This window comes from Brachyhypopomus gauderio, chromosome 9 (genome assembly GCF_052324685.1).
Source record: "Brachyhypopomus gauderio isolate BG-103 chromosome 9, BGAUD_0.2, whole genome shotgun sequence".
Taxonomy (NCBI): Eukaryota; Metazoa; Chordata; class Actinopteri; order Gymnotiformes; family Hypopomidae; genus Brachyhypopomus; species Brachyhypopomus gauderio.
This window is the reverse complement of record NC_135219.1, coordinates 20,636,728-20,650,497: the sequence shown is the minus strand read 5'-3', so window position 1 is coordinate 20,650,497 and position 13,770 is coordinate 20,636,728. Positions and strand designations below refer to the sequence as shown.

Here is a 13,770-nt window from a genome sequence, read left to right as displayed (position 1 = left end):
CTTTCTTCTTCTTTTCTCTTTCTTCTTATTCTTTTTCTTTTCATCCCTTTATTCCCTTTCTTGCCCCTTGAGGCTCCCTGCACTGGTGCACTGGTCTGCATAACTCCATTTCATACACTATTTCTAGTTACTTTGATTTAGAAAAGTTGTTCTATTGGTTAATATTTAATTGGTTGATTAATAAATCAGGCTAATGGTGTAACTATGGTCTCCCTTGTTTATATTTATAGTGGGCCAGATGAACTCATAATTTATATATATAGTATGTGTTGAAGTGTGTGCAGCTTACTTGGCTTCTTCTCCTCAGTAACGTTTTCTTCTGCTTTAGACTCTTCTATTTCATAAACACAGGGAGGAATGGAGACAAATTAGGGGCATGATGCACCCAAACCATAGAACACAACCAGCCGTGTTAACAATGGATCACCAGTTCAGTTAGAGCATTTCAGTCAATGTCCTTTGTGGTGGATGTATAAAGTGACAAGGCTTCAGGATCTGCGATATTTTACACACATCAGACCAGGACCACTCCAGAAATTTCCACTGGGGTGGAAAGGGTTTTGAATTTCAGTAGCAATGTTTATAAAGTACTTTGATGATGAAAACAAAGGAGTTAAAAAGATGTGTTAAGCATGCAGTTATAGACAAAAAGGGTGAGCATGGGAAGAAGTTGGTGAATGATAGCAAGCATGAGAGCACAATTCATTCCCTGAACAATAGTAAAACTTTATTTCCATGTGAAGTGATGCTGTGAAATGTAGCATTTGGGTCTAAAAACTCTTGCGATGAATTACTGAAACATCACACAGATCATTGACTTCCAGAGACGTAGCCACAGCCAGTTTTTAGAAGATAGTGATGTTAATTGACCTGGGCCCCCGGTGTATGGAGAAGGTATCTTTTGTCATACCTGGTAGCTTTGGGTAATGTTCCCTTGTCCTAGAATAGCAAGCATGTAAGAGCTCTTGAACTTGTGAAATACGCAGATCTGCACTAGTCACAAAGCGTCAACATCACATGAGCGTGCACACGTCCCTCACTCATCTCCAAATGAATGCGCACCTTGGGAAAGCCCCGGTGGTTAGACGCAGCACCACCGTGTGGTATATTAGACTTAAATGGAACAAACGCTGTCCCAACAACCCCCCAAAGTTAGATCCTGTACCATACTCACTGGCTGGAACTGCGGTCTCGGCTGTTCCTGCTGTGGACAAGAACGGAGAAACAAGGTGAGGTTTTATAGCAGCTTAAAGTCACGTCCTTTGAGTGATAAAGCGACTGAAGCTTCTACGTACCTTCCAAGTCCTTGTCAGCTTCTTTCTCCTTTGGAACAGGTTTAGCTGTGAACAGATGCGAACAGGGACCGGTAACATTGATTTAGCTGTTTTCTGCTCCCAGTGCTATAACTCTAACACCGTCTGACACATTAGCAGTGCCAGTTCAACTTTGCATGCACAACCGTCAAACGGGGCCTCAAAAGTGAGCGATTTCTGCTCTCTTGTTCCTGCTTCTTATGTGATGGGAATACACAGAGGTCTGTAATTACAGAGCGACGTAACGGGCAATCAAAGGAATGCACGTATCTTCTCTGCTGTCACAGGATAGGAAGTCTGCCAGGCTTTTATTCTAAGTTATGTCACTTGACAGATCCAATTTTCTTGTGTCAATTAGAGTTAAGAGCTTAACAAGGATGGGAATGACTACAGTAGTCAGCATATGATCACTTACTGATTAAGCTGTAGTCTGAACTTTAATGGGACATACTTACTAATCGCACTATCTAGTTGTTCACAGTCTATTGAATATATGTAAATCATCTCAGTAAAAAAGCAAACGATGCTTGTAGCGGAAACTTACCTGTTACAGGTGCTGTTTTAGGCTCTGTTGCTAAACAGATCAAAGGGAGAATTTGGGCAGAACTGACGGATTATTCTTTAAAGGGAATTGGTAATTAATGTCAAAACCTGCGGTAATACTTACATGGAGCTTGTGCTTTAACAGGGTGTACTTTAACAGGGCGTAGTTTAACAGGATGTGCTTTAACTGCTTGTTTAGTCTTTGCAGGCTTGGTCTTCCTTTTTTCTATCAATAGAGCAAATTAAACATATTTCCTATTACTTTTTGGTGATTATACCAGTAGAGAGCACACAAGACTACACGAGCTGACTGCATTAAGCTGTTTCCAGCAGACACTGTCGCTAAGATTCTCCTCTTTTATTTGTTCTCTCAGTGTTTATAAGATGTGACAGGCTACAGGGGGTGTTGATTATCTGTCATACGCTATTCATATTCAGTAAAGTGATTTCACTCTTACTAGTTTAATGACTAAAAGATCAGAATTAGAAGTGGAACACAATTACGTTCACTTAATTTATACTTCTCTATAGTACACACACACACACACACACACACACACACACACACACACACACACACACACACACACACACACACATTCAAAAACATACATACAGTCCTTTATCAAAAGTGAATTATATGAACTGAAACTTTCCAGAGGTCTAAAAATATCCATGGCTCATCATACCTCGGGCTATTCATTAAATGGATCAATTTTCATCAAAATGATTAATTAACTCCACCCCCAGCCCCCCCCCCCCTTGGTATTAACGGCTGCATCCAGGGCCTAGTTCATTTTATACCGCGAACACTTTGAATTTGTTTCAAAATGCAGCGAGCAGCATCTTACCCTCCACAGTGGGCTTCACATCTTTGACTATTTTCATCTCTTCTTCTCATGTTGAGACGATCAAAAGAGCAGAAAATGTAATATGTTTAGTGCACCTTAATACATTTAGTTCATGGTAACACATTTCTGCTTATGCCAGGAATGGCCCTTAACACAGTCTAGAGGAATACAGTGCACAAAATGGAGTCATCCTTGAACTGTGATACATTTTAATCCAAAAATGGAATATGCATAGACATTGGAACAATGCAGTCTTGACTTTTATTATTATTTATTTATTATTATTATGATTTATTATTATTAAAGTAGCTCAGCTAAAACATAGTACATTTGGATTATATATTTTTTCTAATTTTCATTTGATTAATGTACTATGGCTGCAATTATCTTTAATAGCATTAGCTGGATATGTTCCCCACTTATAATGATATAATTGTTCAGCGCCAAAGCTCATTGTATATGATTTGTCCAATCATAATGAAATATTATTGACATGTAATTCAGATTCATGTATAAGCTTTTAAAAATATGTTTGATTTCATAATTTGTGGTAGTGTCTATCTTCGGGCATGTTTTTGAATAAAATACTCATTTTAAGCACTTACGATATACATGCTGTGTTTGTGCGCATTACAATTGATAACGCTAATGTTAATTACTAAATATGCTCTAAATTTAAATTTATTTAAAGAGTAGAATTGACAGTCTATTTTGAGGTACATTTCTTGTTTCCAGTCAGAAGAAGTTAAATAAAATTCATTTCAAAATTTTCTTAACAGAAATACGTTATATAAAAAAGATGTCCAAATGTCAAAAGCTATCAGGTTTGGGAAGAATGTTTTGTTTGTAGTGTTGGTGCTATCAGGTGTAAGATAACAAGAAATCCACAAAAAAACGGATGTGCCTTTAAGAAGGAAGGGAACGCCCTGACAGTGAATTGTGGTGACAGATTGTGATGGTGAGTTGTGATGGTGAGTTGTGATGGTGGGTTGTGATGGTGGGTTGTGATGGTGGGTTGTGATGGTGGGTTGTGATGATGGGTTGTGATGGTGGAGTGTGATGGTGAGTTGTGATGGTGGGTTGTGGTGGTGGGTTGTGGTGGTGGGTTGTGATGGTGAGTTGTGATGGTGGGTTGTGATGGTGGAGTGTGATGGTGGGTTGTGATGGTGGAGTGTGATGGTGGATTGTGATGGTGGGTTGTGATGGTGGATTGTGATCGTGGGATCATGGGTATTCTTCGGATTAAACTGTGATCTGGTCAGCAAAATCATTAAATGGCCCAGCTGATTGCTTACTATCTGACTGACTTACTTGATCTACCTGACTTAGTTCACCTGACTCATCTTTTAAGACTCCGTAGATGTCATAAATTGCACAGATGGAAATGCCCCCGCACAGATTAACAAAGTACCAACTTGCCATCTAATTTACTCTGATGTCAAATTGTAAACATCCAGTAATGTATAATCTTCAAGGTGTGATATTTGCTTATATTGGTTGATAACCCATTGTTTCATTATTTCTATTCATTATTTGGTCATTAATTTCCATTGTTCGTCCTAATCAATGTATGTTTACTTGTATGTTGTTACTTGTATGTTGCTTACCTCATGTTTACAAAAACAAATTGTTAACCACTTGTGTTTCCTAGAAATTTTATATGAACCAATTAGGCAAAATATATTTTGTAAGTAGTTTATTACTTCAAGAAACTGATGATGTGATAACGTTTTTGCAAAGTTTTTGCTAAGACAATGAGGTATAAATTGTTTCCTTTATTCATGTTATTGGTGGTGGACCTTAATAGACCTTTGAAAACAAAGGCTATTTAACATTCATGAACCAAGGTGTGACCTTTTCTTGATGGAGACCTTAAAGATTTGACCCCCTAATTAGAGTAAAGTGTAGAGGAAACAAGAGGGGATGTGACACAGGAAGTGATTCACACCCAGAAACTTCAATGAGGAGACATCTTTTGAAACTAAGTCAGCAGCCTTCCAGTAAGCAGTTTCAACAATTTAAATTTGTTATCCTGTTTTTTTCTGTTTTTGTTGGTTTGCTTAATGTTGGTTGGCTTAAAACCATCCAGACGGTTTGACATGGTTGAGCCCAATGAGTTGTAAGGCCAGGCATCTACTTTTTACATTGAAGATTGATATCAATAGTTAATTTTACTTACTTAGTTTATACATCAAAATTGGATCAGTTAACCCTTTCCTCTCTGACTAGTTACCCCTCAGATGAACCTACAACCCACAACGTACGCATACTCACCACAAATGGTGTTTGATTAAGTCGTTTTTTACTGTTTGGTCTGATAAGCTTGATCTGCCTTGTTCATAATTGTCTCAGACTGCTTAAACAGTTTTTCTTTTCTTCTGTTTATTGTCTTTCTATTGATGTGTAATCTTCAATCGATCCAGATTGGATTCAATTGTTTTAGTTTGGTGTACTATAATGATTTTAGTGAACTTAATACCTCTGATTAGTACAACTGAATTCAGTGATTTGTATATTTGTTATCCTGTCTCTATAGCTAGAAATTTAGCTATAATGTTTGTCAGTTGAGTGTGATATTCACATTTATTGTAGACAAGAAGTAGTTACGTTATTGAAATGGCGATTTGAGTTGAGACTGAATTAATAATCTTTAGGAAATTAACTAAAATAAATTACATTTTTATCAATTTCTATCAATTATGATTGTCAAGTTATGCAAGTATAGTTAATATAGCTACGTATATGAATAAATGTAACTATTAAACTGAGCAGTTCAGTTCAAACTAACCTTTCCCCACTGCTTTGGTCTTCCGTTTTACTGTGTGTAGAAACATTTCACTATTAGTCATCTGAAGTCAATTCAAATCAATGTCAAAATTAGGACAATTCAGCTTGAAGGAAGCCATTTAGGTTGCCCTACCTTGTCCAACTGACTTGGTGGATTTGACCAGCTTCTGGGCTTCTGTTGGGGATGTCAGCACAAACAGTAACCAACATACCTCTTCTTTATTCACCTGATTCAGTTTAATCTTTTGCTACTAACCTCGTCTATGAGGGACCAGTCTGAGAATTTCTTTTGAAGCCTTCCGATCTAGAACAAAGGATAAAGCAGTGACAGGACTGTCTGTGTGACAGGACTGTCTGTGTGACATGACTGTGTGACAGGATTGTCTATGTGACAGGACTATCTATGTGACAGGACTGTCTATGTGACAGGACAGAGGCATGCCCTGTGCAGCACATATTTGTCTAAACATTTGGTTATACATTATTATACCTTTCCTCGAAGGCGTAATTTTCAGTTCCTCTTTTGCTGCAGCCAAAGGTGATAACATAATGGTTAAATACCATTACTGTCCACTACTAATACTGTAAATGTAATAAAAAAATTAAGGTAACATTCTGGAAATTAAATTCTGTGTATCTTTGGATAAGCAGAGAAGAGTCAGGTCTTCAAGTACATAGAACATTCATTAGGTTGACCGCTTTAAATTATTTTGATGAGGATATTTCTTTATAATGCTCCTTCCTTACCCTTCTTCAAGGGAGCTTTTGCCCTCTTCTTTTGAGTAGGTGGTCCTGAAATGGATCCATAATCATGGACACATGAATGAAGGTCACAGAACATATCGGTGTGCTGTACATATGTCATGAAACTATACGCATACAACAGATGAGCTGTCAGTCTTACTTTTCTTCCCTGAGGTTTCCTTTGGTTTCTCTTTATTGGTATCTTCATCTGCAAGTGATATAAACAATATTATGTATCAGAAGAAAAGAAATATGGTGATTCATATGATTTCCAGTTACACTGTATTGAATTGTAAGGTGCACACCTGTTCTTTGTATAGTAATCTCATGGGTTGCTACTGCAGCAACCTGATATTCTGAAAAACATGTCAAAACATTATAAATGTCAGGAGCAAAGTGTATTGGGAACTCAAAAGGTTAGACCTGTAGATAAGATAGGGCTATGGGAGTCGTTTTATGTCTGATCCACACAGCGCTGGATGGTATGTCCAGGCTGAACACATAACACAAGACCAGAGTAATCATGCTGAGAGTAATCGCGCTGTTGACCAACCTTTGCCACACGCAGCCATTTCAACATTCATTACGAAAAACAATGTCAAAGTGAGCCAGCAAACTGCTTCGGTCCATAATACTTGCCGTATTACCATGCATGGTTTATTAGCTGAGCTAAGCACTGTGACAGAGACGGCAGACAGGAGAAAAACACCAAAAGTAATAGACAGTGGAAGTCCTTCAGTGCCAAAATTAATAAGCAGTTTTATTGTAACAAATGACTCTGTCAGGGGAATAGTGTCGCCTGGGCCTTTGCATTTTTAATCTCTTTATCTCTTGAAAAAATGCTCTTTTTCACTATTAAGATGTGAATGTGCCTTCTAGAAATGAGGCACTTTGACTAAAAGAGCAACTAGGCTTTTGTAGTGACCAAGAATGGCAGACACTACAGATTGAAGAAAGAGCACATGGAGTAAAATGTTATCGTCCTGCAGTCAACAACAACCACGACGACCAGCACAAGATGCTGATGAAAACACATACAAACCGAACATAACCACATCCTTCAGCCAACATTGTGGACGTACTATAGCACATCAGACATTCACTTGGGTTAAGTACACTCTTGTGCCTTCACACACTTTAGGCATGTACACCAGCATCGTATGCTATTATAATAACAAACCACTTGTGCTTGGAGAGGAATGGCTTTTTATACCTCGCAAAACCGTTGGTGGCAATGGGTTATCTGTGACTATGTGATGAACTGCAAGGTAAATGGTGATTGTGGTTATTCAATCCGATCCAAACCAAAAATGCAGAAATATGGTGCACATAATGTTGTTGTAAGTGGGCTATTGCTGCAGTACTCACCATACCAGCCAGGGGGCGCTGGACAGTACACCGGAGCTGGGCGGCATGCAGGAACTAAAAATGAGGTGGTTAGTAAGAAAACATCTACCCTGATACTTTATCAAATAGGGGGGTGGTGGTAATGTCAGTGATTTTGTAATTGTGAGGATATGAATGCAGTCTGATATGGATACACAAACTATATATCAACCGAAATGCACACTTAGGGTCCTGCAGAGGTTTCACGACATCAACTTCTTCTGGGTTTACAATGGTGGGAAACAAAATTGTATATCATTTTAAAGACATTTTAAAGACCACGTTAACACATCTCTGACAGTAAAAATCAATTCAGTACAAGTCTGGCTTATTTGAACTTTTCCCTCTTGAACATTTTTCTTCCCCTTTCCTGTAACAGTTTAAGGCTTGAATGCAGTGTAAAAATTCTAGATCAATTCCAGGATTTTCCCATTACATTTCCAAAACTGCCAGGACGTTTTCAGCTTTTTTTTCCAAACAGAGGTTATTTTGAAAGGTTTAATAGACTTTTAACGTCAATTTATATGCACTGATCAGCTAGCCGGACGTATTGTAATCACTTTGCATGGATTACTCCAACTGCTGTATGATGTACAATCAATAATTGCGAAAATGACCAAACACACAATGGCTCCACCAATTTAAATGTGATATAAGACTCTTGCTCATTTTCTTGTAGCTCCCAGCAAGCGAAGCCACAGTCAAGCACAGCTCTGACACTTGGCACCGCAGCTTGTGGCTGTGATTGGCTACAATCGGAGGAGCAGTCAGTCGGTCCACTTTGCCCTGCTGACATAGCAGTTCCAGACTAGCTGTGTCATGTTGAATGCTGGTGTTGCTCTTTAATATCACTTCTATACTGTGCGTGTGTGTGTGTGTGTGTGTGTGTGTGTGTGTGTGTTTCACTTTCACATTGGTACACATAAAACTGTGTGTGCTGTCCGGATTGAAAGCTATGCAAAACTGCACTTTTAAAGCCTGGATGAAGAATTGCTTATGTAATGACATATGTCGTGGGTTACCTTTTAGTGGCCTCTACAACTGCAAATGGTATTGATCAATTGTGTTTCCCTCATAAATTGACGTCTGCAGTGTGTATGTGTAGCATACAGCCTTCATAAATTCATTGCCGTGTCTCCTCTACCACTGTTTTGACTACTTTGATGTTTCTGGAATATATATGACAACCTTTTAAAATGGATCAAGGTTTTGCTTACAGTTATGTACAAATCTACAGTTATCTAACAGGCCCACAAGGACTTCTCCACCCGCTGTGGTGGAGAGTGCCATTACTGGGGTGAGCCGTTATCATTTTAAGGTTACGGGAATAAACATCAAAGCAGCAGCCAAATAGAAAAAAATGTTCCTGCTTTTACCTTTTTCTTTCGGCAGTTCAAATTTCGCCATTTTCTCCGTTACTTCTGTAATATAGATATCAAATATCACAACATTACAATCTGTGTTAACTGAATCTTCAAATGATCCATGTAAAAAAGCTGTGTTTTGTTTTGTTTTGTTTTTTGTCTATTGAGGTTAGCAGACGTTAACCTCAGAGCACTCTAATCTAGGGCTTTAGATTCCCTGTAGCCATGGTGAGTGTAGTGTCTCGATGCTGGTGCAAGGCTGGGTACCTTCCTCCTTCACTTTATCTGACTCTTCTTTCTTCATCTTTTCATCTTCATCATCTGAAAATGTAGACACCTTTCATGAGAATGCAAACTCTGATTGACCCGTCAGCCCATAACTCCTTTCACTGGTGTGTGTCCACTAACAATCAAACCTTTTTTTAACTATAATAGACCTGGTGACATTTTTGTGTTTCTTAAATTAAACAATTATGTTTTTTGGACAGAGACTCATGAAGGGTTGCATCTTTCCCCCAGAAAAGATTTACCGATATCTACATGAATTATATTTCAAAACAATCTCTTATCTAGACTGAATTCTACATTATGAAGAGATGCAACTTTATGATTAATTATGCATTGTATGACTGAAAGATCACATCCTTCAGTCACATCCTTGGAATCCAGCAAGTGTGGTGTGGTTTGTTGAATTGACAGCAGGGGGCACTGTTGCATGGTGCACGTCAGTCTAGAACTGGAAAAAGTAGTGGGTGTGGCTTATGTAAAACCTTTAATTAAATAAATTTGCATATGCTGGTGTATCTTTTCTGGTGCTGATAGATACAGAGCTACATTAATACTACATTAATACCTATTGCACTTTAATTTACTTCTGGAAAAATAACCGAATTGCTAGAGAAATATAATATTGCTGTGCCCTGCACAATACACAGCTAAGAGTACGCAGCTGTGCACTTCCGCTATATATAGGCTCAAACATCATTAAGATAAAAAGCATGAAGTATTCCTAATGAGCGTTACAGTGTTCTCCACCAGATGGCAACATTGAGCAGAACACGAGTAGTTTTCCCTGTGAAAGGAAAGTGCATTTCACGGAGAGATTCTGGTCTCAGAATACATCAGGCCACAATCGATTACTGGTCAAGAGCGCAGTAGCATCTATTATGTGGCACAAGAGCGTAAAAGTAATAAAGTTCTATTAATCGGCAGAGATGTGTCCCTGAGCCATTTTTTTCACACAGCATTTCACTGTAACAGCAGTGTTCGAACAACATGTACCCTTCCTGTTTATGGTAATTAGGCTACTGTAACTAAAATAGTCTCTGGACACTTCTAGAATATCTCAGTGAGATATTTTGTGAATTTATCCTTTTTTGGTGTTGTTGACATTTAGTAAGCACTGTCAAATCTCACAGGCTCTCAATGTCCAGTGTTACAACATGACATCATGTCAGGAAAGTCCTGGACAATGTATGCAGCATAATGTCCTCATTTCGTAATACATGCACCATGCCTGTTTTCGTCTCGAGGCTGCAGTGTGCCATATTGACTGCTTAGCTTTTAAAGTTATTAGCAGCTAGCAAAGCAGAGTAAACAATGTTCCTAATTATATTCATCTAATAGCCATAATTTATTGTCTCTTTGTGTTATCCTCGCTCTACTGATTTGCTTGTTTGTTAATGTATTGTTCTGTATGATGTGTTGCAGTGTGCTGAACACATCAGAATTCTAGACCATGTTGAGACATCTTTTTTTTTTGGCCATATCATCTGTCCCCAAGGCCGTGTTTGGTCTGTTTGCAGCTGGATTATACCTGTCCATAGACACAAATGGCTTTGACCGAAGAACCCCCCCACTGACAGTGGACTCTGAGACTTGCATTAATCTGTATGCAGAAAACCAGCCATGAATCTCCATTTCTAAGGTGAGCAATAAACTAAAAATGAATGAGCCCAGATTTAATTTCTAGATACCTGCTGCCACCTTAATGAGCCACCTTTGCTAGATGTAAGCATTGCTAGATGTAAGGCCATGTAAGCAGCAGTGTAAATGTGTGGTGTGGATCGCTCTGGCTACCCTCAGTCACACTGAACAGGAAACACACAACATGGACCTCGGAAGTCAGTATCAAGTACCTGTGTCTTGCTTGGGTGTGGTGTCTTGTTTTTGAGGTTCTGTCGCTTGCTCCGGTGCCGCACACACACAGGTTGTAGATTCCTTTTGTTCTTCTGAATGGAAACAAGCACAAGATGTTATGACAAATTATTCCAGTATTTTACTTTCAGTTAACCTACACATTTTAGATACCTTTGAGCCATTGTGAATGCAAGCATCTTGTATGTGTTTGAATTGTATGGTCTTTAAGTTCTGAAAAGCAAATGCACTAACTAGACAACCATTTTCAAGTTAAAAGTCTTTAGGGTTTCAAAGGGAAGCAGAAAACATATCATCAGATAAGCGTACAAATGAACACTGCAATTCAAAAAATCACTTCTGCTGATAATCATCGGATTATGGGCAGCTTTATGAAACTGACGCCACTGGAAGCTTCACCATGTCCTTGTTTGAGGGCATTTCATTAGCCTGGCTGTTCCCTGGGTGTTGTGCAGAGAATCTGACAAATCCAATAATGTACTTGCGTCATAAAAGCCCAGACAGCTTTTTGCACTCATTCATCAAACTAGAAAAATTAATTAAAAAAAAGCGAATTTAAGTCATGCTACAAATGTGACAGCTTTATTAGGGGTCTGAATTACTTACATTTGTCAAAATTAATGTGACACTTTTTGATCAAATGCCACCCTCTCTGAAAAAGGATTGGATCATTACAATAAGACAGCCTTAAGTCAGCAAAAAGATAATAGATGATGTATGGTGTAATTTTATGAGCATGTCTCCAAGATGTAGAAATATTAAAGTGCGACACATATCCATGTGTCTTAGCAATAATAGTTGGTGTTGGGCCTTTGTATTCAAGCTTTCAAAGCCTTTTAGAGAAATCTTATTTAAAGGCTTTGTGCCTAAAATGCTAATGGTGGTTTTCATATGGCTCTGCCTTGCAGCTCAATATAGTGTCTGTGTTATTAAACCAGCTTGGTCATGGTCCCCTTTCCAATGACCTTTAGTAGAATATATTTATTTATTTATTTATTTATTTCATAAACACATCACATTGTCATTAAAAAGCAGCAGGAACACACTTGCAATTAAAACAACAACAAAAACAAATGCAAGTTGATTGTGCTGGTCCCATATGTTGTGCAAGCTTTGGAGTCAAACCAAAATTCAGATGTGATGAAAACTAATGATTTTTAATCTAAACTGAATGTTGGATCGAGTTGAGTTTTTAATGTTCTTCCACAGATGTGTCTTTACTGATTGAGTTGTTCTGTTCACATTACTATAGGTCTTAAATTAGATCTCACGTCAGCTAATTCTGCAATTTCAATAGAACATAGTGCAAAATTGGTCTGGAGCATCATATACATAATATGATGATAGATACATAATACACAGATACATAACAGGAAATTATGTCTGCTGAATAAAACAAGTTACATCAGTTAAATGAACTACATTTACATACTCTTGTTTACTAACCTTCTTTCTCAGCTTCTGTCTTTTTCTTGAGTATGTCTCTATCTTCCTCTTCATCATCTTTATCTTCAGATTCTTTTGGTTCTTCTGACATTTGGAAAAATAAACCAAGATAGTCAGAATTGTAGCTATGACATACAACTGATGTTCAGAGTGTTCTGAGTAGAGTCTGCTCAAGCCACTGGGTTCATACAAAACGTCTAAAAGTCTCATGTCGGTTGAACTCTCCCGGCAGGTTCTTGCTCAGCAGGAACTTGGAATGCATTGTGAAGTACATTTAAAGACGTTCTTGATAGAGGAATGGCGGAGTTGGCTCATAAGCAGAGGTTGGACCACTGCTTTTCAAGCTCGTTTCAGGTGACGTGGTAACAGGGCACTTTAAAGGTGAAGGTAATGTTGGACCATTGCAATTTGAAACTGAAATACCTGATTAGAGATTAGAGACCCAGACATCACATTTTTCAGTACAATCAAATATTCATCAAATGAATCACTGTTACATGGATGGCTGATTGTGGCCATTGTATAGGTAAGGTCTTTGCACTGCTGATGGTGATACTAGAATGATTTAATATAGACCCACTACATGATAAGCCCTTAAAAAGTGAGCTTGTGTATCTGAAAAGTGTGAACCAGGATAATGCGCTGCTTACTTTATCTAAGCCCAGAACATCAGTGTGTTCCATTAGGCCTTTCATCTCTTGTATATCCGAGTACAAATCTAAGGACTATGCCTCCTGTCACAAAAACCCTTCCCACACGACTCTTGTACCATATTTAGAGGTTTTTGTGTATTATTTCACAGTTCGGCTCAAAAGAGAATTAATGGGTGACAAGTTAGATACTTGATGACAAATCCTTTCCTGAAGGATTTCTTTGAAATCATAGCATCTGTGTCTGAATAGCAGATTTAGAAAGAAACAGATTGTAAAGAAATTTTGTAAATTTCCTCACAGTTATGAACTGAAAATACTGCTGAGCAAAATTGCGTCCTAAAGGGTTTATGAAAACGTGTTCCATCAAACTGCGAGTGAGACAGTGCTGTTCTATACTAACATCTCAATGTGTTATGCCATATGAGACTTCTAGCTCTTGCAGATAATACCAGGAGACTCATAACAGAGGAAGATAAGGAAGAGAGATGTTCCTCCCTGGCAAGCCCAGAGGCTTCCTTGTTGAAAT

At 38.3% G+C, this 13,770-nt stretch overlaps 1 protein-coding gene across 9 annotated transcripts in view; it reads right to left on the bottom strand.

Annotated features, from left to right (window-relative positions):
• Positions 1–13,770, bottom strand: part of trdn (triadin) — a 35,093-nt gene that overhangs the window by 1,404 nt on the left and 19,919 nt on the right. For 2 of the 9 annotated variants that reach the window (XM_077017855.1, XM_077017852.1), the window contains exons 8-27: positions 12,592–12,675; positions 11,127–11,219; positions 9,256–9,309; positions 9,001–9,045; positions 7,813–7,845; positions 7,607–7,660; positions 7,452–7,499; positions 6,544–6,594; positions 6,399–6,446; positions 6,242–6,286; positions 5,985–6,020; positions 5,751–5,798; positions 5,628–5,669; positions 5,496–5,525; positions 2,708–2,749; positions 1,981–2,082; positions 1,858–1,887; positions 1,296–1,340; positions 1,175–1,204; positions 290–334 (exon numbers count right to left, since the gene is read on the bottom strand). In XM_077017855.1, the coding sequence (XP_076873970.1) occupies positions 290–334; positions 1,175–1,204; positions 1,296–1,340; positions 1,858–1,887; positions 1,981–2,082; positions 2,708–2,749; positions 5,496–5,525; positions 5,628–5,669; positions 5,751–5,798; positions 5,985–6,020; positions 6,242–6,286; positions 6,399–6,446; positions 6,544–6,594; positions 7,452–7,499; positions 7,607–7,660; positions 7,813–7,845; positions 9,001–9,045; positions 9,256–9,309; positions 11,127–11,219; positions 12,592–12,675 (1,005 nt within the window). Of the gene's footprint in view, positions 1–289; positions 335–910; positions 940–1,174; positions 1,205–1,295; positions 1,341–1,857; positions 1,888–1,980; positions 2,083–2,707; positions 2,750–5,495; positions 5,526–5,627; positions 5,670–5,750; positions 5,799–5,984; positions 6,021–6,241; positions 6,287–6,398; positions 6,447–6,543; positions 6,595–7,451; positions 7,500–7,606; positions 7,661–7,812; positions 7,846–9,000; positions 9,046–9,255; positions 9,310–11,126; positions 11,220–12,591; positions 12,676–13,770 lie in introns of all 9 variants that reach the window. The other 7 variants (XM_077017860.1, XM_077017854.1, XM_077017853.1 and 4 more) reach the window with 7 other exon arrangements.